The 26,497-nt window shown below is 44.3% G+C and overlaps 1 protein-coding gene across 1 annotated transcript in view; it reads right to left on the bottom strand.

Annotated features, from left to right (window-relative positions):
• Positions 1 to 26,497, bottom strand: part of SLC24A3 (solute carrier family 24 member 3) — a 560,288-nt gene that overhangs the window by 51,705 nt on the left and 482,086 nt on the right. The window contains exons 10-12 of the mRNA XM_033939286.1: positions 20,708 to 20,841; positions 14,476 to 14,636; positions 7,785 to 8,055 (exon numbers count right to left, since the gene is read on the bottom strand). Of these exons, the coding sequence (XP_033795177.1) occupies positions 7,785 to 8,055; positions 14,476 to 14,636; positions 20,708 to 20,841 (566 nt within the window). The remainder of the gene's footprint in view (positions 1 to 7,784; positions 8,056 to 14,475; positions 14,637 to 20,707; positions 20,842 to 26,497) is intronic.

The following is a 26,497-nucleotide window of genomic DNA, read 5'->3' as shown; positions in this document are numbered from 1 at the left end:
CGACTCTCCTGCTCCATTGCCGCCCTACACTCTGCCCTGATCTTCCACTGCCGCCCTGCACTCTGCCCCAGGCAAAAAATTCTTGGTCTGCCTTCAAGGTGAACTGAAAAGCTTTGTACAACATGTAAAGTCCATTTAACCCACACGGCGAGCCGACCCACTGCAGAAAACAGAGTTAGCCTCCCCTCTTTTTCTCCCAGAGTAGGTAAAAAGGAATAACATCCCCCTCCAAACCGCTTATGTGCACACGTCCTCTAAAAATGATTTGTGAAGGACCCAAAGGCTCCTGAAAAAAATTGGGGGGAGCTGCATGGAATTAAAGTTTGGGCTATTGGTGAATGGGTGTGTGAGCTGGGGAGATCCACCATTCCTGCAATGCGAGCCCCCGGGTTTAAAGCGGGGCTGCGCTTTAAACCCATGGGCTCGCATTGCAGGGAAGGTGGCAGAGAGCAGGAGAGTCTGGGCGGTAAGAGCAGGGGCTTGGCTGGAAGGGGAGAGCAGGAGTCGGCGCGTGTATAAAACCCCCCCACAAAACTAGCAATAACAAAAAAACCCGGACACAAAACGCATGCACAGACCATCTGCAGGGAAAGCAGATGGTCTGCGCATGTGTCTGGATCGCACACTCACAATCCGTGCGGTCGGAGGGGGACATTCCTCCGATCACCTTAATTTGAATTTCTTCACGTTGTGAATTTGTCGGGCATGCTATAATCGGCCATGAATCGCCCCTTGAAAAAAGGTTTGTGAATCTAGCCCTAACAGCACATAAATAGGGCACTGTTGATTTCTCCCCCTCCCCTCACTCCAGAAGAGGTGCTGTGAGAGGACTTCCAGAGACAGAAATTTTTACTGGTAAGACTTTGCTGGGAAATTGCTACAAATTTGGGAAAAGGGAATCCTAAAGCTAAATAGATAAGCTCGGAGACTTATTTTATTTAAAGTACAGTGGTAAGTTCAGTAGTACCTTGGTTTGCGAGCATAATTCTTTCCAGAAGCATGCTTGTAATCCAAAGCGCTCGTATATCAAAGCAAATTTTCCCATAGGAAATAATGGAAACTCAGACGATTCGTTCCAAACCCAAAAACTTTAATATAAAATATACTGTACATACTTGTATTGCAAGACCTCGCTCATTTAGAACAGTCACTACACTCCCACAGTGTATTGGGATTAGGTGGGAAGTCAGGAAATTGGATAGGACTATGTAGTCTTTGAGCCAAATGGGATGGAATTGGGCACTGGCAGAATAGGGTTTAGGGACTGTGCAACAGTGAAGGCAAGGCCGGGATGTATTGGGCTAGGGCAGGGCTGCCCAAGTCCGGTCCTCGAAATCTATTGGCAGGCCAGGTTTTCAGGAAATGCCCAATGAACATTCATGAGAAAGATTTGCATACCAAGAAAGCAGTGCAGGCAAATCTCTCTCATGCATATTCATTGTGGATATCCTGAAAACCTGGCCTGCCAGTAGATCTCGAGGACCGGACTTGGGCAGCCCTGGGCTAGGATATATTATACTGCAGATAAATTGTGTGTGTACACCAGGGGTCTCAAAGTCCCTCCTTGAGGGCCGCAATCCAGTCGGGTTTTCAGGATTTCCCCAATGAATATGCATGAGATCTATGTGCATGCACTGCTTTCAATGCATATTCATTGGGGAAATCCTGAAAACCCGACTGGATTGCGGCCCTCAAGGAGGGACTTTGAGACCCCTGGTGTACACTGTGCGTGCTTGCATGACACTTAATTGCTACATTCAGCTGTGCTCAGCGATGTAACGCGCGTTAGTTGTACGTACTGTGATGACATGGTGCATGCCGAAGTGCTCATATTGCAAGACAATGCTCGATCTAGTTAAAATTTTATCAAACATTTTGCTCGTCTTGTAAAACACTCGCAAACCACGTTACTCGCAATCCAAGGTTTTACTGTACTTTGTTCTCTTAGCAAGGGAGTTTTAGGGATAAGTTTTTTTCTTAGTGTAGGAAATGTCTTTTAGTATACATAGGCTGGCATTTCTAGGGGCTAATTAGTTCTTAAGAAATAACCTAAGAAATCCTTGGAGCATAACCTACCAATTACAACATAATAATAAAAATTATGCAGTACCATAGCCTAACATATAACTAGCAATCTTAGGGGACATTAGTGTACATATTCCAACTCCCTTAGCAACTTAACAAAAAAAAAAAAAATCATAAATATTAATATGCAGGCAGCAGTCCAGCAGCAAGATGGGGGCTATCCAGTCTTTTGCACCGATTGTCCCATGTTTTGATTATCTCCCAGTTGATGAGAGATCTTACATGTGTGCTCAGTGCAAAGAGCTCCTAGCACTCAGGGAATGGGTCCAATCTCTTGAGGCTAGAGTAGCAGACTTGGAGGAGCTGAGGGAGACAGAGGGATACATAGAGGAGACCTACAGGGATATTGTAGATTAGTCCCAACTCCAATTTGGCAGCCTTTGTGCTGCCTCGGATAAGGGAGGTCTTCTTAAAGGACAGCATCACTCTGGTGAAGTAGGAAGCAATCCTTTTGTCATGACCTGCCCACCAGGGGATGCAATGTCGTTTCACACTGAGGATGTGTCTCCAGAGGCTGCCCAGGAGGGAAGGGTTAGGATGACCATTATAGTAGGAAATTTGATCATTAGACATGTAGATATCTGGGTGGCTGGTGGATGTGAGGATCGTTTGATCACTTGCCTGTCTAGTGCAAAGGTGGAAGACCTCACACATCACCTAGATAAGATTTTACATAGTGTTGGGAGCCTGCTGTCTTGGTACATGTGGGTACCAATGATATAGAGAAATGCGGTAGGGAGGTTCAGGAAGCCACATTTAGGCTCTTAGGTAGGAAGTTAAAACCCAGAACTTCCAGGGTAGCATTTTCTGAGGTGCTCTCTTTTCCACTTGCAGGACCCAAGAGACAAACAGAGTTTTAGAGTCTCAGTGTATGAATGACAGGCTGCTGGTGACAAAATTTAAAAAAGGAGTTAGAGCAACTTTTAAACTAGAAATTGGGGAAAGGCTGATAGTCACTCAAAAGAGCATGGTTTGGAACAAGGTATCTTTAAAAGATATTAGCATATAAGAAAAGACAGAACATCCTGAAAACAATATTGCAATACAGGTCACAGTAGATCAGGTTTCCTTAAATATAGAGCAGGTTGATTTTAAAGATTGCAAATTATCCATGCCAACTGCTGAGCAAATTGTAAATAGATATGACAAAAAACATTGTTTGAAATGTCTGTATGCAAATGCCAGAAGCCTAAGAAACAAGATGGGAGAGTTAGAATGTATTGTACTAAATGAAAAGATAGATATAATAGGTATCTCTGATACCTGGCAGAAGAAAGATAACTAATGGGACATTATCATACCGGGGTACAAACTATCGCAGTGATAGGGTGGATTGAATTGGTGCAGATGTAGTGTTATATGTTAAGGAGAGCCTTGAATCGAATGGACAGGAAATTCTACAGGAGCTAAAACACACCTTGGAATCCCTATGGGTAGAAATTCCATGTGTAAAGGGGAAAAGGATAGTGATAGGAGTGTTCAACTGTCCACCTGACCAGGACGAATGGACAGATGCTGAAATGTTATCAGAAACTAGGGAGTCTAACAAACTGAGTAACACAATAATAATGGGTGATTTTAACTACCCCGATATTGACTGGGTAAATGTAACATCAGGGCATGCTAGGAGGATAAAATTCCTTGATGAAATCAAGGATTGCTTTATGGAGCAGCTGATTCAGGAACCGACAAGAGGCTAGTCCTAGATCTTAGTGGAGTGCATGAACTGGTGTGAGAGGTAATGGTGCTGGGGACGCTTAATAACAGTGATCATAACATGATCAGACTTGATATAATTCCTGTTATAATTTCATACAGGAAATTCAATACAACAGCAACTAACTTTAAAAAAGGAGACTATGATAACATGAGGAGAATAGTAAAAGAGAAATTTAGAGGAACAGCTACAAAGATAAAAAATTTATATCAGGCAAGGGTGTCATTCAAAAATACCATCCTAGAAGCCCAGACTGGATATATTCCATGTATTAAAAAAGGAAGAAGGAATGAAAAATGGCAACCGGCATGGTTAACGAGTGAGATGAAGGAAGCTATTGCACTTCTTTGAGGGGATAAGTGAACAATTGGACAAAGGTGACCCCATAGACATCGTATATCTGGACTTCCAAAAAGCCTTCGACAAGGTACCCCATGAGCGCCTACTAAGGAAACTGTGGAACCACGGGGTGGAAGGGGAAGTGCACAGATGGATCAAAAATTGGCTGGCAGACAGGAAACAGAGGGTAAGAGTAAAGGGACACTATTCTGACTGGAAAGGGGTCACGAGTGGCGTCCCGCAGGGGTCAGTACTGGGACCGCTGCTGTTCAATATATTCAAAAATGAACTGGAGTCAGGGACGAAGTGCAAAGTTATAAAATTCACGGATGACACAAAACTCTCCAGTAGGGTTAAAACTGTGGAGGAATGCAAAGAACTACAAAGGGACCTGAACAAACTGAGTGAGTGGGCAAACAAATGGCAGATAAGCTTCAATGTAGAGAAATATAAAGTCTTGCACATAGGGAAAGGAAACCTGATGTATAACTACACGATGGGGGGGATGGTACTGGGAGAAGATAAACTGGAAAAGGATTTGGGGGTTTTAGTGGATAAAACAATGAAGCCAGCGGCACAATGCGCAGCGGCCTCAAAGAAAGCGAATAGAATGTTGGGCATTATAAAAAAAGGTATCACTATCAGAACGAAGGAAGTTATCCTGCCACTGTATCGGGCGATGGTGCGCCCGCATCTGGAGTACTTTGTTCAATACTGGCCGCAGTACCTTAAGAAGGATATGGCGATACTCGAGAGGGTCCAGAGAAGAGCAACAAGGATGATAAAAGGCATGGAGAACCTTTCATATGCTGAAAGGCTAGGGAAGCTGGGGCTCTTTTCCCTGGAAAAGCGGAGATTTAGAGGGGACATGATAGAAACTTATAAGATCATGAAGGGTATGGAGAAGGTAGAGAGGAACAGATTCTTCAGACTAGCGGGGGCAACAAAAACAAGAGGGCATTCGCAAAAATTGAAAGGAGACAGATTCAAAACAAATGCTAGGAAGTTCTTCTTCACTCAGAGGATGGTGGACACCTGGAATGCGCTACCAGAGGAGGTGGTAGGGCAGAGTATGATTTTGGGTTTCAAAATGGGATTAGATGATTTCCTGAAGGAAAAGGGGATTGAAGGGTATAGTTAGAGGGTTACCATACAGGATATTAAATGATTAGGGAATAGAATGTTTTAGATATAAGATCACTTACAGGTCATGGACCTGGGGAGGCCCCCATGGGAGCGGACTGCTGGGCATGATGGACCCATAGTCTGACTCGGCAGAGGCCATGCTTATGTTCTTATTAGAGCTAAAAGAGAATCCTTCAGAAAGTGGGAAAAAGGATCTAACTGAAAATAATTGTAAATAGCACAAGGAATGGCAAGTCAAATGCAAGGCACTAATAAGGAAGACAAAAAGAGACCCTGAAAAGAAGATTGTTCTGGAAGCAAAAACACACAGTAAAAACCATTTTAGGTATATTAAAAGCAAGAAGCCTGGAAGAGAATCAGTTGGACCACTAAAAGACCGAGAGGTAAAAGGGGCTTTCAGGGAAGACAAGGCCACAGCAGAGAAATTAAATGAATTCCTTGCTTCAGTCTTCACTGAGGAAGATGTGGAGGACTTATTGGTACCAGAAATGGTAATCAATTATGTTGGAAAAAGAGAAACTCAAGCAAATTTCTGTAACACTGGAAGATGTAATGGGTCAATTTGACAAATTGAACAGTAGCAAATCAGCTGGACTGGTTCATATCCATCCTAGAGTGCTGATAGAATTTAAAAATGAACTTGCAGAGCTATTGTTAGTAATTTGTAATTTTGCTCTAAAATCCAGCATAGTACTGGAAGACTGAAGAGTGACCAATGTGGTGCCAATTTTTAAAAAGGGTTCCAGAGGTGATCCAGGAAATTATACACAGGTGAGTCTGATGTTGGTGCAGGGCAAAATGGTAGAGATTATTATAAAGATCAAAATGATTGAACATGGTTTAATGAGAGAAAGCCAACATTTAGTCAAGGGAAATCTTGCATCACCAATCTGCATTTTTTGAAGGGGTTAATCAAAATATGGATAACGGTGAGCTGGTTGATATTGTATATTTGGATTTTCAAAAGGCATTTGACAAAGTCCCTCATGAAAGACTTCTGAGGAAATTAGAAAGTCATGGGATAGGAGGTAATGTCCTATTAAGGATTAAGAACTGGTTGAAAGACAGAAAACAGAGAGTAGGTTTAAATGTTCAATATTCTTAATGGAGTAGGGTAAATAGTGGGGTTCCTAAAATTATAACACTTAGCCTTTAAGCTTCTGCACTCAATACAACATATATATAAAGGCTTAGCAGTACTAAAGTAGACAAGAGAGATCTCTAGAGTTCATATGGGAGGAAAAAGCCTCAGAACCCCATTGGGGAAAACCTTCCTCAAACTTGAAAGGGCAATCACTTAATTGACAGAACCCCCCCCCCCATTGTTTATTTAACAGTTAAAGTTCTTTAAATGTCCGAATGAAACAATCACTTATCTTTCAAACATGTAGCTGCTGTTGTGTGTTTTTATATGCTGTCCCACCAAGAGTGGCCAGTGTTTCGCCTTCCGGTTGCAACAGGAACTTTCTGGACTATACACTCTTCGGAACAATGGCCATTATTAAGATCGCTTGGTGAAATCCACTGCTTATTCCTATGATAAGCAGCATAAAATCTGTTTTACTACTTGGGATCTAACTAGATATTTGGGACCTCAGTTGGCCACTGTTGGAGAGAGGTTACTTGGCTTGATGAACCTTTGGTTTGTCCCAGTATGGCAATTCTTATGTACAAAGCTGTGTTTCTTTTAGGGAAGAAGACTTCTTTTGTGCTTTGGAATTCAGTCCCCCAGTCCTTTTGCCACATTACCACCAGACTGCATTTTTATGGTAGGCTATTAGGGCTTATCAAGCTCTTTGTGGCTGTGACCTCATGGCTGTGGACAAATAAAATTGTGTACAGAATAATGATGCACCTATGGATAGGGTTACCATATTTTGAGACGCAAAAATCTGGACACATGGCTCTGCCCCATTCTACCCCTTCTCTGCCCGGTTCTGCCTCCAGCTCTGCCCTGTTCTACCTTCATCCCTGCCCGCTTCACCCCAGCCCCGCCCCCACAAAGCCTCATCTTTTCTTCCCCGACCTCCAGGTCGCGTCTGTAGGACCTCGAGCATGCACAGATTTGTGTGACATCATCTGCGCATGCTCAGAGGCCCTCCAGATGCAGCTGGAGCTCATCAGGGCTTTCTAAAACCCAAACAAACAGCTGGGTTTTGGAAAGTTTATTCAGGCACCTGTCTGGGTTTTCCTGGCCATCTGGTAACCCTACCTATGGAGAGCCCACTCAGGTCACAACACTAAATGCAGGTTTTGTGACTCAATTTGGGATCCCAACTCTCAGTTTGGAAAGCTTTGACTAGGGTCTTCTCTGAACAGTATAGATAGCTCTACCATATTGGGGCTGTACATAGATCAAAGCCAGACAGCTTGAAGCTTGGGGAAAATGATCTTGCTACTGACTCATGAATATTCAGTTTGCTTATCTTCAAGCTATTGAGGCAGTCTGTAAAACAAGGAAATTAAGGTAAAAAATTACAAGAAACCAATCACTTACAGGGCACTTCAAAAGGCGTGAAAGGACCATCACTATCGTCATCATCCTCCTCCTCTTCCTCATCATTTTCATTGTTCTCGTTGTCCTCATTTTCATTTTCTGTCTCATTACCAGCCTCAGCCACATCCTCATCCCTCCTGGTGCCATTCGCATTCCTCTCTGTTGAGTTGCTGGGTCCTGTCCCATTTTCTACCGTGTGTTTAACAGGGATCTTGATGGACACCTCCGATTCTCCGTTAGCATAAGCTCTGCTGTTTATCAGCCTCTGCCTCTGGATAGAGAGTTGCAAGGACATGGGCTCAATAGCAGCACTGAAACACTGAAAGCACTAGGGTAAGGGTATCCAAATTATTTCAGTCATAAGCCACCTGATCAGAAATTCATATATGAATGGGCCACATGATCAGAAATCCAATGTGTGCAGGATGCAAGAATAATTTAGCCCAGTGGTTCCCAAACCTGTTCTGGGGGCTTCCCAGCCAGTCGGGTTTTCAGGGTATCCACAAAGAGTATTCATGAGAGACATCTGCATGCAAATCTCTCCCAAGAATATTCATTGTGGATATCCTGAAAACCTGACTGGCTGGGGAGCCCCTAGGATAGGTTTGGGAACCACTGGTTTAGCTTATAAATAGTGTTTCTTTTAAACACTGGGGCCCTTTTAGTAAACTATGTTAAGTGCTAACATGTGCTTAACATGGAAAAAGGCATTATTATAAAACATGTTATAGCCCTTTAAATAATTGCACTAATTGCATATCATTTTTTTTTTTTGTAATTTTCTTGGGAGGGGTGTGTCATTGGTAGGGAACAGGTGCAGAAGAGTTATCTAACTAGTGTGTTCACATTAGCGTGTGACAACTGGATAACACAGGGTTAATGCAAGAGCTCTCAGCACCTCTTAAATAGGAGGTGGTAAGCGTTCTCACATTAAGATTTTTTTTTTATTAGCATGGGATCAGTAGCAACAAAAGAAAAGAAAAAATCCTTAAAATTCTGGCGCCTCAAATAAGGGCTTAGGCCCTGATTCTATAAATGTCCCTAAGTCATAGGCACGATTGGGCGCTGTTTATAGAATCGCACCTAGCGGCGCCTAAGCATTCTTAAGTGCCAGTAGGCGTTGAATCCAGGGTATTCTTGGCCTAAATGAGTGCACCTAAGGTAAGCACCTACTAGAGTCTAAGTCTGTTTTGGTCCTAGGTCGCTAGTTGCCCAAAGTCGGCAGTGTCCAAAGTCCATTCTCCAAAAAAATACATCCAAAATTTTTTTTTTTTTTTCAACAATCACCTACTTCAAGATCCCGTCATTTGATCGTCCAGATCACTAGTACATCTATCTTTATACTACATTCATATCCAAAACAATCGTCCAAGTCCCATACGCCTAGAACAAGACCTTTTGGACGTGGGAGGAGCCAGCAAAGTGATGGACTGGCCACCCAGACATGGCAACAGAGTATTGGGGCACCTTACAGGCTACTGTTGTGAGCTTCACAAAAAGGGTGCCACATAAACATCTTACCCTAACTCCATTGCAGGACATGGTTAGCCCTCCAAAACCTACTATACCCACCTGTCTACAACCCAAATAGCCCTTATGACTGCAGGTGTCACCTATAAGGCAGTATAGTAGGCTTTGGCGGTTTTTTGGTGGACTCACATTTTCAATCATGAATGCAGTGGGTAGAGTGGCTTATGGGCTTGGGTCCTCCTCTTTATGGGTCACTAGCCCACCCCACAGACTACTTAACCCACCTCTGTGCAGCTCTATTAGGCTTTCCTGTGCCAGGTACTGATGCTCTGGAGGCAGGTATGTATGTTTTTATTCCAATTTTTATGGCGGTGTGTGTGTGTGTGTGGTGTCAGTGATCACTTGGGGAGTGTGTGCAGGTCTGTACTTTGTTGTCTGCAGTGGTTATCTGGTCATTTTGGATACCTTCTGGGTACTTAGACCTGTTTTTACATTGCCTAAGTCACAACGTATAAGTTCCGTCCAGGCAGCCTTGTAAAACTTTCGATTATCCCTGCAGTACAATTAAGTCTAGGCCAGCCCATATCCCGCACACATCCTGCCCTCACCACTCCTTCAAAAATGCCCATTTCAGCTCTGGGCGCAAAGCGGGAGTCAGAGGCCCAAAAAGTCTTTGGATACGTCTAAAAACCCATTTTGATTATTGGCACTTAGACGACCTGTCTTTTAGGTCATCCAAGTGTCAATTTGGGCAAGTTATCTGTTTCGATTATGAGCCTCTAAGTCAATCCACGTCCAAAATGTGCCCTGAATCTGCCCCTAATCACATCTTCTTCTTAGTAGGCAACTTGGTGTAGATGCCTTGGTGTAAATGCTAATTTTAATAATTTTAAATTGGTTTTTTAAATGGCGCTTTCAATTATCAGCTCCAGTTAAGCCAATTAAGAAAATGAAGCTAGGTGCTTAGATCAGCTAGATGTCCCGAAGTAGGCGCCTAACCTTTGGTATCTTTTATAGAATCAGGCATTAGTGTGCAGGAAAGTGCTCTGTTAAAATGTGCTAAGCCAATATTTTATCTTGTTTTAATAAAAGGGCCCCTTTATCTTTTATTAGTTTCCTTTCAATGTAACAGCAAATCAACACCCACCATTGGCACCTCCATGTTTATTTATTCAAAATGACATGGGAAGTGACATGCCTACTTTTCTTTGTAGGAGTGTGATCAAAACAAAAGTACTTCTGCTTTGAAAATTACCCCAGGGAATTTATGTGAGTATATTTATAGCTGCTCTTTGGCATGAATAGATCTCATGGCTTCATTTACACACAACTTTGCCAACTGTTTGCTTTGCACTAATATAGAAGCCATCAAAAAATTATTTCAATATAACATCTCTACTTTCTCACAATGCTCTAAGTCAGTCTGGGTTTCAGGATATCCACAATGAATATGCACTAAAGAGATTTGCATAGAATTGAGATAGTGCATGCAAATTTATCTCATGCATATTCATTAGCTAAAATCTGACTACCCTGCTAATTTAGGCAAACATTTAGGGGTAAATTCTCTATAATACGTCTAAACTTAGGCATGCTTTAGACGTCCAGAGTAATTGAATAATTACGGAGTTAAGGGTCTTAATAAGCGTTAATTGAGAGTTAGACGTAGCTAGACGTGAGGTAGACATCCAGAAAAGATAGACGTAGGATAGACATCTGAACAAAGCATAGTCGCGTCCACATTTGCAGACGTGGGCGTAACCTGGGCGTGACATGGGCGTGGTAATGGGCAGGCACTAGATGCTTCTTAGGCGGCAGACCGCGTCTAAATATCGTGTATAATGTAGGTGTAAGAAACGCTGGTCTAACATGGATTTCAATGCAATTTCAACTTTGATAATTCCGGCTCCCTGTTAGACGCGAGTTAGACGTCCTCTGTGTTTTTTGCAGTCATGTGATACGTAACTGAGTGACGTTTCTTGTGTCTGCAGTTTAAATTGGAGGCGTTCATTAAGGACAAGCGCCATTTTCTGCTTTGCCAAATTGCTGTGCCTGATGATTTGAGGGTTACAGCGCAGACCAGCTGTTCCTGAAGAAGGGGGTGTTCACCCCCAAAACGGAGTCCCATTGGACGAATTTGTTACTTGCTAGCTGTATCATCCACAGAGAAGCTAAGTACTTCCTGTTGGTTTTTGCTTAGTTGGATCTGGATGTTTGAACCTTGTGCTTTGGCCCCCTGGATAAGGAGTAGAGACAATTTTATTGAATTGTAGAGTGTGTTTTTGATTTATTTTTTGCACTTTCAGCACTATTTGTGTGTACATTTATCACAAAAATTGCACGGAGAGAGCCCGGGGATGTTTCACAGTTAACACCCTTTTGGGTGTAAGCCAGTGACAGCCATTATTTCTGGGAGCTCCCGGAGGGAGGCTGTGTGACTGAGGGCTCTCCCAATCTCTTGAAACCATATCATTGGGCTGTCTTAATTACAGCAGTGTAATCATTCTTTGACTTGTCTCTCCCCCTTATCCAGTTCTATTTCTTGGGGTTTGGGAGTTTTGTTTTTTTCATACTGAATCAAGGTGGAGCAGGAACACAGAACCATAGGTGAGGTGAAGCCCAATTAGCCTCATGATATCATGGTTTGCTTTCATGAATATTGTATGGAAAGAAATGGTGTGGCAGCCATGTTAGTTCATTGTTAAAAATAATATGAAGAAATAAAACAAAACAGATCTGAGGAAGAAGCTAATCTAACCATGCTCTAGTTAGTCCAATAAAAAAGGTATCACTTGGATTCTTTTGTTTTATTTCGACATATTGTTAATATTGTATACAAAGGTAAAAACTGTGTGGAAAGTGAGGCAGAAAAGGAAAGTGACTTGGGACACATACCAGACTGAAGATTTTCTGGATGTATCCCCTAAAACATTACAGAAGTGGAAAGACATGAAAGACATTATGAGAAGACTAACCCCCTCTTTTACTAGCGTTTTTAGCGCTAGTGTTTTTAGCGCGCACTGCACATTAGCATGCACTGCCCCCGCGCTATGCGTAAAAACTAACACCAGCTCAATGGTGGCATTAGCGTCTAGTTTGCGCGGTAATGCAGCGCACGCTAAAACTGCTAGCGCAGCTTAGTAAAAGGAGCCCTAAGAGAATAAACCACTCTAAAAGATCTCTCAAGGGTGTCAGTCAAGTATTGAATAACTTGGCAACTTGGAAAAGATAAGATTTTGGAGGCTTTCCCCCTTGGTCTAGCATTTGTAATCAAGGGGAAAACTGTGAGTGTGCACCTAAAGATGAAGGGCCCGTGGGAAAGGCAGAAGGTGGGGGACAGTGAAGGAGGCACCTGAGTTTTCTATTCAAGTTGCAGAGAAGAAGTGACCAAAGTGGCAAAGAGCTACTGAGGGATAAGGAAGGCTGCAGTGGAATTTGGCAGGCTTAGATTGATCCTTGTGAAGCCTATGAGATTAAGCCCTTAGAAGTCATATGGCTGGTGGCAAAGGAAGAACATTTGGAGGAGTCCCTAGCCGAGATCATAGTAGACAATGAAGGCTGTTGAGAACTGATTGGAGATCTTATTGTGAATTGATTGCAGAGGGCATAGAATAACATAATATGTTAAGAGAGTAGCTGAGTGGACACCACAGCCTAGCAACTAGGGGTTGAAGGGGTAAGAATGGTGGAATTGCAGGGAACGGAACATGACATGGATCTCTAAAGTTTGCAAAGATGGTAGGATGCAGCCTGGAATGCTGCAGGAGAGGTAGGGGGAGGGTGGACAGGAAAGAGAGGGAGGGAAAGGGATAAGAGGGAGAGGGATAAAGCTTTCAGGCCTCAAGAGAGGTGGGTGAGTGCAAGGATATGTATGAGTGATGCATTTTAAGTAATATTTCTGGTACACTGCAGAAAAGAATACAGATAATGCTGATGAATGGACTTAACCTGATTACCCAGAAGGTCAGGGACTGAATATACTGCATAAACTCCAATTACTTAGAGAATTAATCAAATGTAAGGTTTTGATTGAGTTTGATTGAGGAGCCACATCTGTTGCCCAGGCATGAGTACCTGCCTTTACATGGGCAATACCCCTAGGTGTACACGTTTTGCAGTGCCTGCTCATGACGATGCAGCTTTACCAGAATGCATCAGCATGATGGGGTTGATGTAAATCTAGGACTATCTTAAAAACTTCCCCCGGGACTGAGTCACTTGGCAGCTCTGCAGATTATAAAATCTCTTCTTCAGGAAATCTTAACTTGCTTCCAATCACAGAGGTAGGAAAACAAATGGGGTGGCTTAGACATAATTGTAATGGGGTGTTAGGCAGGGCTGACGTTTATGCATTCAAAATGCAAACAGCTGCTGGTTTTGTATAGGGTGAGAGGAAAATGGTGACGGAATTCACAAAAGCGTGGTATGAACATAGAGGATCTCTAATCAGGAAATGAAGGGTATAAATTGAAGAATTAAGGCTAGTACTGGGCAGACTTGCAGAGTTGGTGTCCCGTATATGGCTATTCAGTTTAGGATGGGCTGGGGAGGGCTTTGATAGGAACTCCAATAATCTGGAGATAGTTTAGATAGGCTGGAGTGAACTTTGATGGTAACTTCAGTAGTTGGAACCTAAGGACGGTACCAGGCAGACTTCTATGATCTATGGCCCAGAAATATCAAAGAAAAAAGACAATTTAATTATGACTTTATAATATATGCATTTGTTGGACAGACTGGATGAACCATTCAGGTCTTTATCTGCTGTCATTTACTATGTTACTATATACGTTGCCTGGGTAGATCTTTAAGATCTGAGAATGCTATGTTGCTATCACTGGATAGGATGAGTGTTCACTAGGCTGATACAAGGGTGTCTACTTTTTCTATTGTAGGAGTGAAATTGTGGAATGCTCTTTCTGGTCAGCTGCAGCTGTGTGCTAACAGGCTGGGCTTCAAAAAATTACTGAAGACTCAACTTTTTTGTGAGTGCATTTTTGTGAGTTGCCTATCAGGGAGTCGGTACACCTTTTCTGGCATTGAAGAAATATTTATTTTGCATTTTTTTTTATGTCTAGTTTTTCAAAAATTTTATTGCATATGGTTGCTTGGAAACTACCTAGTGTATAAAATTTTAAAATAAATTAAATAATTAAAAAAATCGCACCATAATCATGATTATTTTATGTGTATATGTCAGATGGGATAGCTTTTAATTTACCTCATTAATCAGCATGCGGCTGGCCATGGAGAGTCGGGTTTTTGGAGCAAAGTGGCTGGTGATCATGATTCTGAGTCCGGCCTCCGAGAAGGATAGCTGGTGAGGAAACGCAGAGAGCAGCTCATCCACCATTATGACTGAGGCTTTACGATGGAAATTAGCTGTCAATGAAACAAGGAAAGAAGGAAGGATTAAAGCTCAACTTTAAGGCAACATCACTGAAATTGAATTCCCTGGAAAGGGAGAATTTGTGTGGGAGGGTTGGAGTTGATTCCAGACAGAATCCCAAATAGAGGAAACTTGAGTAGTGGCTTAAAAGCTTTGGAAAAAGTCAGATAATCTCATGTCTTTAAACAAAGTATGCTAACACTTTAGGAAAATAACACATAAACATCATTTCCCCTTGTTTTTTTCTCTCTCCTCTTTCTTTCCCCAGAAGATCATCAGCTATAGGTCATAATTTCAACTCTCTCTTTATATTTAATTTTTTTTATTTTTACAATAGTATACATTGTACATTAATAGGAATAGTTGCATTTTCTGTAGCTGAATTCTTAAGGATGAATTCCATTATGAAGGGCAGAGGGAAAATAAGCAAACTTCTTACACGGTTTTCAAAGAATAAGCTTCAAAAGACATCACAGGGATTATGATCTCTTGTCTCTGCTCTAACAAAACAGTATGTAGTGGCAGAAAAAGGCCAAATTCGCCCATCTCATCTTCTCAATTGCGATTCTTGCATTTCAGGTAGATGATCATAGAAATTCTGAACCCAGCACCAGCTCTTCCCACAGAGGCAAAAACTCGTAGTAACAATTTTTTTAGGTACATCAGAAACAGAAAAACTATGAGGGAATCCGTGGAATTGTTGGCTGATCAAGGAGCAAAAGGGGTGCTCAGGGAGGATAAGGCCATAGCAGAGAGACTGAATGAAATCTTTGCTTTTGTCTTTACAGAAGAAGATATCAGAGATCTACCTGAACCGTTAATGGTTTTCAAGGGTGATGATGTGGAGGAACTGAAAGAAATCTCGATGGATCTGGAAGATGTATTAAGCCAAAATTGACAAGCTAAAAAGTGATAAATTTCCTGGAATTGATGGTATATTCAAACATGAAATTGATGACCCACGGTTAGTGATCTGTAACCTGTCGCTAAAATCGTCTGTAGTACCTGAAGATTGGAATGTGGACAATATTACGCTGATTTTTAAAAAGAGTTCCAGGGGAGATCTGGGAAATTACAGAATGGTAAGCCAGACTTCAGTGCTGGCAGTGGCGTACCTAGCATATGTGACCAGGGGCCCATCATTTTTTGACACCTCCCCCATCTGTAGGAAAAACATGATTTTTAGTAACAAGCCACATGTCACACATGAGTACCTAGGAAAAGGCAGCATCTTACTTACTGCAGTGAGCAGTACAACATCAATATACCCATTGTAAACCTAAATAAGCCAGATTAGTACAGATCAATCCTGCAGTCAATCCTAACAAAAAACCATGTCTTTCGAACACACAGAACACAGAAAACACCTTCGCCTAGTATGGAATATGTAATCACAAACTAACCCCTCCCTCTTTTACAAAACTGTAGTGTGGATTTTAGCCACGATGGTAACAGCTCTGACGCTCATAGAATTCTGAGCATCAGAGCTGCTACCACCACGGCTGGCACTAAAAAACGCTCCACAGTTTTGTAAAAGGGAGATAAAATAGAAATACATAGACAAAGGTTAAATTGAACCAGTAAGAAGCTGTACTCTGCATACAGTGCACCACAGAAACAGTGACACATGTCTCCTAAAGCAATAAATAAATAGAACATTTTTTTCTACCTCTGTTATCTGTGGTTTCTGCTTTCCTCATCTTCTTGTAACTCTCTTCCTTCCATCCACTGTCTGCCATCTCTCTTCCCCTATATGGCATCTTCTCTCCTTCTATGCCCCTTCCAGAAACTGTATGCCTCCCCCTTCCATCACTCCTTTTACCCCCATTAGTCTGGCATCTCTCTCCTGTCCTTCCCTTTCCCACACCTTTCCTCTGCAATCCCTTTCCCTTGTTCCACTCATTTTCCTTTTCAATTTATTTTCTGCATCTGTCTAGATTACGTTCTTACTACCCTCTCATCAATGTCCTTTTTTACTGTCTACCTAAAGCTTGCCACCTCTTTCCCTCACCCCCTCCAGTGTTTCCCTAACTCAATCCTTTTCTCCCCATCATGTGCCCTCCTTTTATTTATCCCCTCCTTCCATCATGTACTCTCTTTCACCAACCCTTCCATCTAGTACCTTCTCCTCTCTGTCCACTTCCATCCAGCATCTGCTCCCCTCTTTCTCTCCTCCCATTTGCACTTCCATCCAGCATAAGCTCCCCACTACCATCCAATGTCTGCCCTTTCTCTCGCCATCCACCCCTCTTTAATCAGCATCTGCCCCCTTTATTTCCCTCCAATATCCTTCCCCCTTATGTCTCTCCGCTTTCTCTGTACATCAATTCTATCAGCACCACACTTCCATACCACCCTGCCCCCTTTCTTTCCCTCCACCACTCTTCTATTCCAGCAATCCTGCTCCTTTCTCTCCCTTCATGCAGCAAGGTCCCACGATGACTGTAGCTGCTGGCTGCCAGTCCACCCCACTCCGACGTACTTGCTCTGGAGTGGACTCAGCAGCCGCATGCTGGAAGGTACCACAATGACTCGTCTGTTGGCTCTGCTCCGGAAGAAGTAAGTTACGTCGGAGGGGGTGAACCCGGCAGACGCAGGGAGTTGTGGCAAAGTCCCGCAATGACTGCGTCTACAGGGTCCACCCCCTCCGATGTAACTTACTTCTTCTGGAGCAGAGCCGGCAGACGAGTCATCGTGGGACCTTCCTGCACCTCAGCGTGGCTGCCGACTCTACTGCAGAGAAAGTCAGAGGTAACGTGACCATTTATTTTTTTTCATCAAAAGGGGACATAAGAACATAAGCAGTGCCTCCGCTGGGTCAGACCATAGGTCCATCCTGCCCAGCAGTCCGCTCCCGCGGCGGCCCAAACAGGTCACGACCTGTCTAAATCACCAGAAGGGGCCCCCATGCCTCCTTGGTTTCCTAATTGAGTCCTATCTTCCTATCAAAGTCCTAGCCCTCCGGTCTTGCACCTGCACGACCTGGTTGGGTTTCTACATTTATTTTCTGGTTAGCTTTCTCAATATCCCACAATCCCTTTATCCCTCAGGAATCCATCCAGTCTCTGTTTGAATCCCTGTACCGTACTCTGCCTGATCACTTCCTCCGGTAGCGCATTCCAAGTGTCCACGACCCTCTGGGTGAAAAAAAAACTTCCTTGCATTCGTTTTGAACCTATCTCCCTTCAGTTTCTCCGAATGCCCCCTCGTACCTGTTGTCCCCTTCAGCCTGAAGAATCTGTCCCTATCCACCCTCTCTATGCCCCTATTGATCTTGAAACCCCAGCCTATCCAACCTCTCAGCATATGGGTAGTGTTCCAGCCCTCTTACCAGTTTCGTTGCTCTCCTTTGGACTCTCTCAAGTACCTCCATGTCTTTCTTGAGGTACGGCGACCAATATTGAACGCAGTATTCCAGATGCGGACGCACCATCGCTCGATACAGTGGCATGATGACTTCCCGCGTCCTGGTAGTTATGCCCCTCTTTATGATGCCCAGCATTCTGTTGGCTTTTTTTGAGGCCGCTGCGCACTGTGCAGATGGCTTCAGTGATGCATCCACCAGCACACCCAAGTCTCTCTCAAGATTGCTTTCTCCCAACAATGCCCCCCCCCCAATTTGTAGTTGAACAACGGGTTCTTTTTCCCTATATGTTAGTTGACATCTATTAGTTGACTGTGTAGCCTTTCTTTCATTTATTTCTTTCTGCACTCAGGCCTAACAATTGTCCCTTCTATTCCCTCCCTCCTTCCTTCCCATGTCCTTAGTGCCCCCAGTGCCTCCGTCCTGTGTCCATGGTGCCCCCAGTGCCTCCTTCCTGTGTCCATAGTGCCCCCAGTGCCTCTTTCCTGTGTCCATGGTGCCCCCAGTGCCTCCGTCCTGTGTCCATGGTGCCCCCAGTGCCTCCGTCCTGTGCCTATGGTGCCTCCAATGCCTCTGTCCTGTGTCCATTGTGCCCCCAGTGCCTCCATCCTGTGTCCATGGTGCCCCCAGTGCCTCCATCCCATGCCCATGGTGCCCCCAATGCCTCTGTCCTGTGTCCATGGTGCCCCCAGTGCCTCCTTCCCATGTCCATAGTGCCCTCAGTGCCTCCTTCCCATGTCCCTGGTGCCCCTAGTGCCTCTGTCCCGTGTCCATGGTGCCCCCAATGCCTCTGTCCCGTGTCCATGGTGCCCCCAGTGCCTCCATCCCGTGTCCATGGTGCCTTCAGTGCTTCCGTCCCGTGTCCATAGTGCCCCCAGTGCCTCTGTCCTGTGTCCATGGTGCCCCCAGTGCCTCCATCCTGTGTCCATGGTGCCCCCAGTGCCTCCATCCCATGTTCATGGTGTCCCCAGTGCCTCCGTCCCATGTCCATGGTGCCCCCAGTGCCTCTGTCCTGTGTCCATAGTGCCCCCAGTGGCTCCGTCCTGTGTCCATGGTGCCTCCAATGCCTCCCTCCCATGTCCATAGTGCCCCCAGTGCTTCCGTCCCGTGTTCTTAGTGCCCCCAGTGCCTCCTTCCTGTGTCCATAGTGCCCCCAGTGCCTCCTTCCCATGTCCTTAATGCCCCCAGTGCCTCCTTATGTCCCCCCACTACCTTCCAGATTTTGTCCACCCCCAAAGCCAGCCTGCCTGCCTGCCTACCTATCTCCCTCCCTCCCTGCTGCGCTAAAGCCAGCCAGCTTGCCTGCCTACATCCTTCCTTCCCTGCCGCGGAAAAAAAAAAAAGCGCCTCTCCCCTTCCTTTTCTCTGGTCCGCGCCGCTGCAATCTTACCTCCCCCAGCCAAGAAGAAGTCTTTCCGACGTCAATTTTGACGTCAGAGAGGACGTTCCGGGCAAGCTAATCACTGCCTGGCTGGCCCGGAACGTCTTCTCCGTTTATAATTTCCACTACTACTACTAAAAACCTGGCTCTTCTCTAACATGTAATTTCTTTTTTCCCTTACTTTTCCACTCAACTTATAAACTTATGTAATCCTTTTCCTACCCTTTCTCATTTTTAAGTTCTTGTAAACCGTGCCGAGCTCTACTTCCGTGGAGATGATGCGGTATATAAACTTAAGGTTTAGTTTAATTTAGTTTATATACTACACAGTGGCGTAGTGAGGGCAAGTGGCAACCAGGGGGGTGGTGCCCCTCTCCCGCCCTCTTCCCCGCCCCCCTGCTGTGCACGTGCGCACCCCTTCCCTGTACCTTTTTAACTTTGGTGCAAGAAGCCACCAACTTTCTGCCCGCATCGGCTTCAGCGCTCTCTCTGACATCACTTCCGTGGGCAGCAAGTTGGTGGCTGCTTGTGACGAAGTTAAAAAGGTGTGGGGGAAGGGAAGGGGCGCACGTTCTGCATGGGGAGGAGTGGGAAGGGGGGGCGGAGAGGAGGAGGGGTGCCAGCAAGACTGCACCCATGGCGGATTGCCCCCCTCCTTATTATGCCACTGAGACTACAAGGTGTACACAGTGCCATGCAGACACATAGGAGCAGGCATAGAACTAGGCATTGTGGCACTCCCCCCTTCAATTGGTAAACCCCTTATTGTCTCATCACTCTTCCCTACCCCTCCTCCCCAACCAGGCCTTGCTACCACCACTGCTACCCTACCGTCAACTGGGCCTGGAAGACATCAGTGTGGTGTGGGGGATTCCAGCACAGGCCCACTTCTTGTGAGAGGGGTGGCACACAGCCAGGCTTGAGAACAGTCCTACATCACCACAGTGAGAAAGGTCAGCATGCCAGGGGGAGTTTTTGTTCCTTCTTGGTGCTTCCACACTTACCCTGTTGCTCCAACCCTCCATAAATGAGACAGTCTTTGCCTCTGTTGAATATAGCTGTACTAGATACAAGGGATCTTCAAAATGTTTCCACACTTTTATTTATTTTAAACACTATTTATTAAATATCTCAAAAGCAAATCTCATCACTTTCCACATAATCACCCTGTTTTGTGATACATTTTTCCCAGCGTCCTACTAATTCTTAATGCCATCAGGAAAGAATGATTTTGGTTGAGCTCATAAATATGAAAGTGCGAATACTTTTTGAATAACCTTCGTATAATATGCAGCACTGTGCTGCCTGGAATTTTATACCTTTCTTCAGCAAGACCATGGTAGCGTCACAGTTGATGTTGTCATCTATTTCGGTATTATTAGCTAGACCATTCACCATATTTGCTCCACTTTTTGATTTCCTCGTGAAGCAGTGCTGTAGGCAGGAATTATACCTTGAGAAAGGAAAAGGAGAGAGTATTTATTGACCATTTTTAAGCACATTAAAGACCTCATTTAATTTTGTTACACAAAGGGTTTGCAATTATTTTCAAAAAATGCTTTACAATGGCGCAACAAACTACTTGATAATGTATCTCATATTATGGACGCCGCTGAAATTGTATATCTCCTTTGATGACATCTGGTTGGAAGAACTGAAATTAATTCCAGAGGAAATAAATTACATTACATTAATGACTTCTATTCCGCCCGTACCTTGCAGTTCTAGGCGGTTTACAAAAGAATCTAGCTGGACATTTCCAGGAGAATACAATTTAGGATTTTTGAATTGCAAAAGAAGAAACTGGAACTCCTTCTGGACTTCATCAGCTCGGCCCACTATGTCAGCTTCAATTTGTCAGTCTACATTTTTTTACTTTACACAGGGCCTATTGAACCCCTACAAAAATTTCTAAGTTTTCGCTTTCAGTTTCTTCAGGGATCTGTTGGTCCTGTCTCTTGCAACCGGTCACTCTTATACCTCTTCTTTATGAATGTACAAATGTACAATTATACTGGTCAAACATTTGGTCTAGAATACTTTCTGTAACTCAATTGGGAAACTTGCTACCTATCTCCTATAAAACCATCATTCTGCGCTCCTCAAACCCTGATATTTCGATTCCATTAACACTCATCAAGATATTTGATACTCTGATTGCTCTGGCTATTCATCATATTACCTGTAACTGGAAGGTTAATTCAAAACTTAATTTTCATGAATGGTGGAATCACTTGTGTATAATCAGGAAATATGAAGAAATAATAGCTCGCAAACAAAACAATATTGCTAATTTTACTAGGAAATGGGCCCCGCTGGAAGAATTCTGTAGGAATTTAGTTGGAAATCCCTCATAACTCCTTCTTATTTTCTAAGGTGGTAATGGTAGTTTATGTGTACTATGCTTTATGTTTTTGTTTCATAGGCTAAACTTGTAACTTGTCTATATAGACTGACTAGGTTAATATACTGAGGGCTCCTTCTACAAAGGTGCGCTAGTGTTTTTAGCGCACGCATCAGATTAGCACGCACTAGCTGAAAAATTACTGCCTGCTTAAAAGGAGGCGGTAGCGGCTAGCGTGCACAGCATTTTAGTGTGCGCTAAGCACGCGCTAAAACCGCTAGCGCACCTTTGTAAAAGGAGCCCTGTATGTTAATTTTGTATTTTGTCGAGATATTATATTTATTAGTACTATTTTATGTTATATTTGGGTGTACTTTTTGAAAATTCAGTAAACATGTTTAAAAAAGAAAAGAAAATAAATTGTATAGGGTTATATTGCTGCCAGATAAATTGCATTGCGTTTGTGAGTTGAAAGAAAATCTTGTGTGTACATGCTCTTTTACTTTAACTTCTTATAGTCTTTTTGGACAGCAGTATGGCAGATGACTTCATCACTTATTCAATATCTGTATGATTTATTATATGCTGTAAAAATTTCTACAGCAGTCCATTTTCTGGAATGGCTAATGATATATGAATAAAAGTTGGATATGTCGTTATATGCAGCCCTGCATATCACTGTTTCCAACTGAATGGTTTTGACTAATTTTTGGAATATCATTTGTATGATTTGCAAGTTTGAAACTGTTAAAGCTGATAAAATGTCAGAGACCTATTTTGTTCGTAAGATGTGCAAACTAGTGGATGTATTTATGTCTATGAAATAAAGGTAGGACTGCACACAATTTGTTATGAGTTATATTCAGGTTATGTATATCATCAGACATAATAAAAGCCACCTACCTGCTACCACACTTCGTACTTTACAGCCCTACAAGACAAACTAGAAACTGCAAACTATTTGCTTATCCAAGCATTACGGGCTGTAAATACAAAACCTTTCTGGATAGAACTTTTATGTACCAAGCAAACACTGGTTAGACGTCTATATAAATGGAGCTAAACTGACCTAAAACGCTTTTAGAAAAGCCATAAAAACTGCCTTATTCAATAGATATATCGCCTAAATAAAAACTACTTCAATCTCTAAATCAATCTCTTTTCTTTCTAACATGTCCTCCCCTGCGTATACTTTTGAAATTCTAACAATCTGTATATTGTAATTCGCTACATCTTATGATTCTGTATACTGTAATTCAATGACTATCTGCATATTGTAATTCGCTGACTGTCCAGCTCTCTTTCAATGTAAATCGCCTAGAAGTCTCAAGATTGTTGGCGGTATAGAAAAATAAAGTTATTATTATTATTAATGGACATGTGCAGTGGGAAATTCATGCGTCCGTGATCCGTAATCCATGGCGCTGCATGCGCAGTAGGAGCAGCTGTTTCTGACGCCTGCAGCACGTTTCCACAGCAATGTAGGAGAAGCGCGGCGGTTTCCTTCAGCTGAGCGGTTTTCGACGCTTCTCCTATTGCTAGTGTGTGGCGGTCTTAGTTGCAGCAACGGCTGACCGCTGGCACAGACAGTAGGTAGGTAGCAATTGCGGGGACCGGTAAGGAGAGGGGGACAGGCATCGGCTTTTGGCGCTGGAGGGAAGGAGTCATGCAGGCAGGCTGGCTTTAGCGCAGAAGAGAGGGAGGGAGGTAGGCTGGCTAGCTTCGGGGGAGGGGGGTGGGACAAAGGCTGGAAGGCAGTGAGGGAGGACATAGGAAGGAGAACTGGGGGCACTAAGGACATGGGAAGGAGGCATTGGGGGCACTAAGGACATGGGAAGGGGCACTAAGGACATAGGAAGGAGGCACTGGGGCACTAAGGACATGGAATGAGGCACTGGGGGCACTAAGAACATACCCTGTTTCCCCGAATATATGACACTGTCTTATATTTTTAAAAACTCCAAAATATGCACAAGGTCTTATTTTCAGGGGGATGTCTTATTTTTCCATGAAGAAGAATACAGTACACATTTATTGCTGAAAAAAAGACATTTATTACCTGTATATGGTACAGGTCATCACAAACCAGAAAAGCTGTATCACAAACCAGAAAAAACTGTATCACAAACCAGAAAATCATTTAAGGCCCTGATTCTCCAAAAGTGCGTCCCGATTTTAGGCAGCTGTAGACGTCCTACAGCTGTCTAATCAGCCAATCGGGATGCACGTTTTAAAAAAAAAAAATGCTCCCCAGGCAGGCCGCCCGGGAGAGGCATCCTATACTAAACGCCGATTCTGTAACCGGCGTCGTTAGAGAATCGGGTTAAATTAGACGCGGCCGCTATACTTATGGCAGCAAGGGATCTCCCTGCTGCAATATGTATAGCGGCCGCGGTTGTTGCGGCCGCCTGTCCCAACACCGACAGGAGAATGCCTAACTCCTCCTGTCGGAACCCTGAGCCCCCTCCCCCCCAAACTCGTAATCGCCGACAGGAGGATGCCCAACTCCTCCTGTCGGAACCCCGGACCCCCCTCCCCCCCAAACTCGTAATCGCCGACAGGAGGATGCCCAACTCCTCCTGTCGGAACCCCGGAACCCCCTCCCCCCCAAACTCGTAATCGCCGACAGGAGGATGCCCAACTCCTCCTGCCGGAAAGCCCAACGACCCCCCGCCCCAACTAATCTCCCTCCCCCAACTAACCTTTCAATGTTGGTCAGCTGGACGGGTCTTGCTGCCGTCCAGCCGACGGGTCTGCCTCGTGGAAATGAGACAGCACGCCTCTTCCCAGCCCATCCCCGCTAAATCTAAGGCCTGATTGGCCCAGGCTAGGCACCTTGGCCAATCAGGCCTTAGGATTAGTGGGGATGGGCGGACCCGCTATGCCTAAGGCCTGATTGGTCCAGACTTCTACAGCCTGGGCCAATCAGGCCTTACATTTAGCGGGGATGGGCTGGGAAGGGGCGTGCCGTCTCATTTCCACGAGGCGGACCCGTCGGCTGGACGGCAGCAAGACCCGTCCAGCTGACCAACATTGAAAGGTTAGTTGGGGGAGGGAGATTAGTTGGGGCGGGGGGTCGTTGGGCTTTCCGGCAGGAGGAGTTGGGCATCCTCCTGTCGGCGATTATGAGTTTGGGGGGGAGGGGGTTCCGGGGTTCCGACAGGAGGAGTTGGGCATCCTCCTGTCGGTGATTACGAGTTTGGGGGGGGAGGGGGTTCCGGGGTTCCGACAGGAGGAGTTGGGCATCCTCCTGTCGGCGATTACGAGTTTGGGGGGGGAGGGGGTTCCGGGGTTCCGACAGGAGGAGTTAGGCATTCTCCTGTCGGTGTTGGGACAGGCGGCCGCAACAACCGCGGCCGCTATACATATTGCAGCAGGGAGATCCCTTGCTGCCATAAGTATAGCGGCCGCGTCTAATTTAACCCGATTCTCTAAAGACGCCGGTTACAGAATCGGCGTTTAGTATAGGACGCCTCTCCCGGGCGGCCTGCCTGGGGAGCATTTTTTTTTTAAAAACGTGCATCCCGATTGGCTGATTAGACAGCTGTAGGACGTCTACAGCTGCCTAAAATCGGGACGCACTTTTGGAGAATCAGGGCCTCGGTGTACAGAGGCTGTTCCTGGGCTTGTTTTCCTAGACAGCGGAAGCAGGAAGTTGTGTGACCACGCATACGGTACTGTACCAGTACTCTGGATCGCCAAGACATGCTTGCCAAATAGTGCCTTATTTTCGGGGGGGGGGGGCTTATATTTCCCAGGTGGGGAAAAAAAGGGGGGTGTCTTACTAAAGGAGGAGGTTCTATAATGGGGGAAACACGGTAGGAAGGGGCACTAAGGACATGCAAAGGAGGCACTGGAGGCACTAAGGACATAGGAAGGGACACTAAGGACATAGGAAGGAGGCACTGGGGGGCAGTAAGAACATAGAAAGGGCCATAAAGGACATGGGAAGTAGGCAGTAGGGGCACTAAAGACATAGGAAGAAGGCACTGGGGGCAATAAGGACATAGCACCCGTTAATGTAACGGGCTTAAAGACTAGTTATTACATAAAGGACTATAGTGGAAATCAATAAAAAGATTTTAACTAAAAAAAAGTGCCTCTGTGAAGTAGCTAATCTCTTCTTGAATGACTGAGTTTGAATGGATTTCCTTTTCAAATTTTATCTAGCATAGCATTGCCTTATACAGATATCACTCTAAATTGCTTTGGTGACTTGAATGATAGGTTGCTACTGGGATGCAATCTTTCTTCAACAGCATTTCACGAGAATTTAATAATAATGTACACATTTTTTTTCCATTCAGTTCTATTTATGTAATGCTAGCCACTGGCTAAAAACTTTAGTTGTGTTTTGATCAAACAGCCTTTTCAAAAAAATCTCTGTTGCTAAATCTGTACTGGAATTAAAATACTGGCAGCTAATTGCTCACTAAAGCCAAGAATATTAATTAGCACAACTCATAATATTCAATAGATTAAGAGGTGCTTTAAAAATATTTAGGGCCCCTTTTACAAAGCCACAGTAGTGATTCCTGGTGTGGCAAATGCAATGAAGCCCGTTCAGTTTCTATGGGCTTTGTCACATTTGCCATGCCAGGAATTGCTTCTATGGCTTTGTAAAAGGGGACCTCAGTTTGGATATTTCAAGGTACATAAGGCCAGATTTGATTTGAAATTTTCTTTTGTTTTACAGGCATACAAAAATCCCTTGATGCATTGTGGATGCTGTAATTCACTCAGAAGCCATATTCAGCTATTGTGT

This window comes from Geotrypetes seraphini, chromosome 3 (genome assembly GCF_902459505.1).
Source record: "Geotrypetes seraphini chromosome 3, aGeoSer1.1, whole genome shotgun sequence".
NCBI lineage: Eukaryota > Metazoa > Chordata > Amphibia > Gymnophiona > Dermophiidae > Geotrypetes > Geotrypetes seraphini.
The sequence above is the reverse complement of the archived record's forward strand: the minus strand, read 5'-3'. Positions and strand labels throughout refer to the sequence as shown.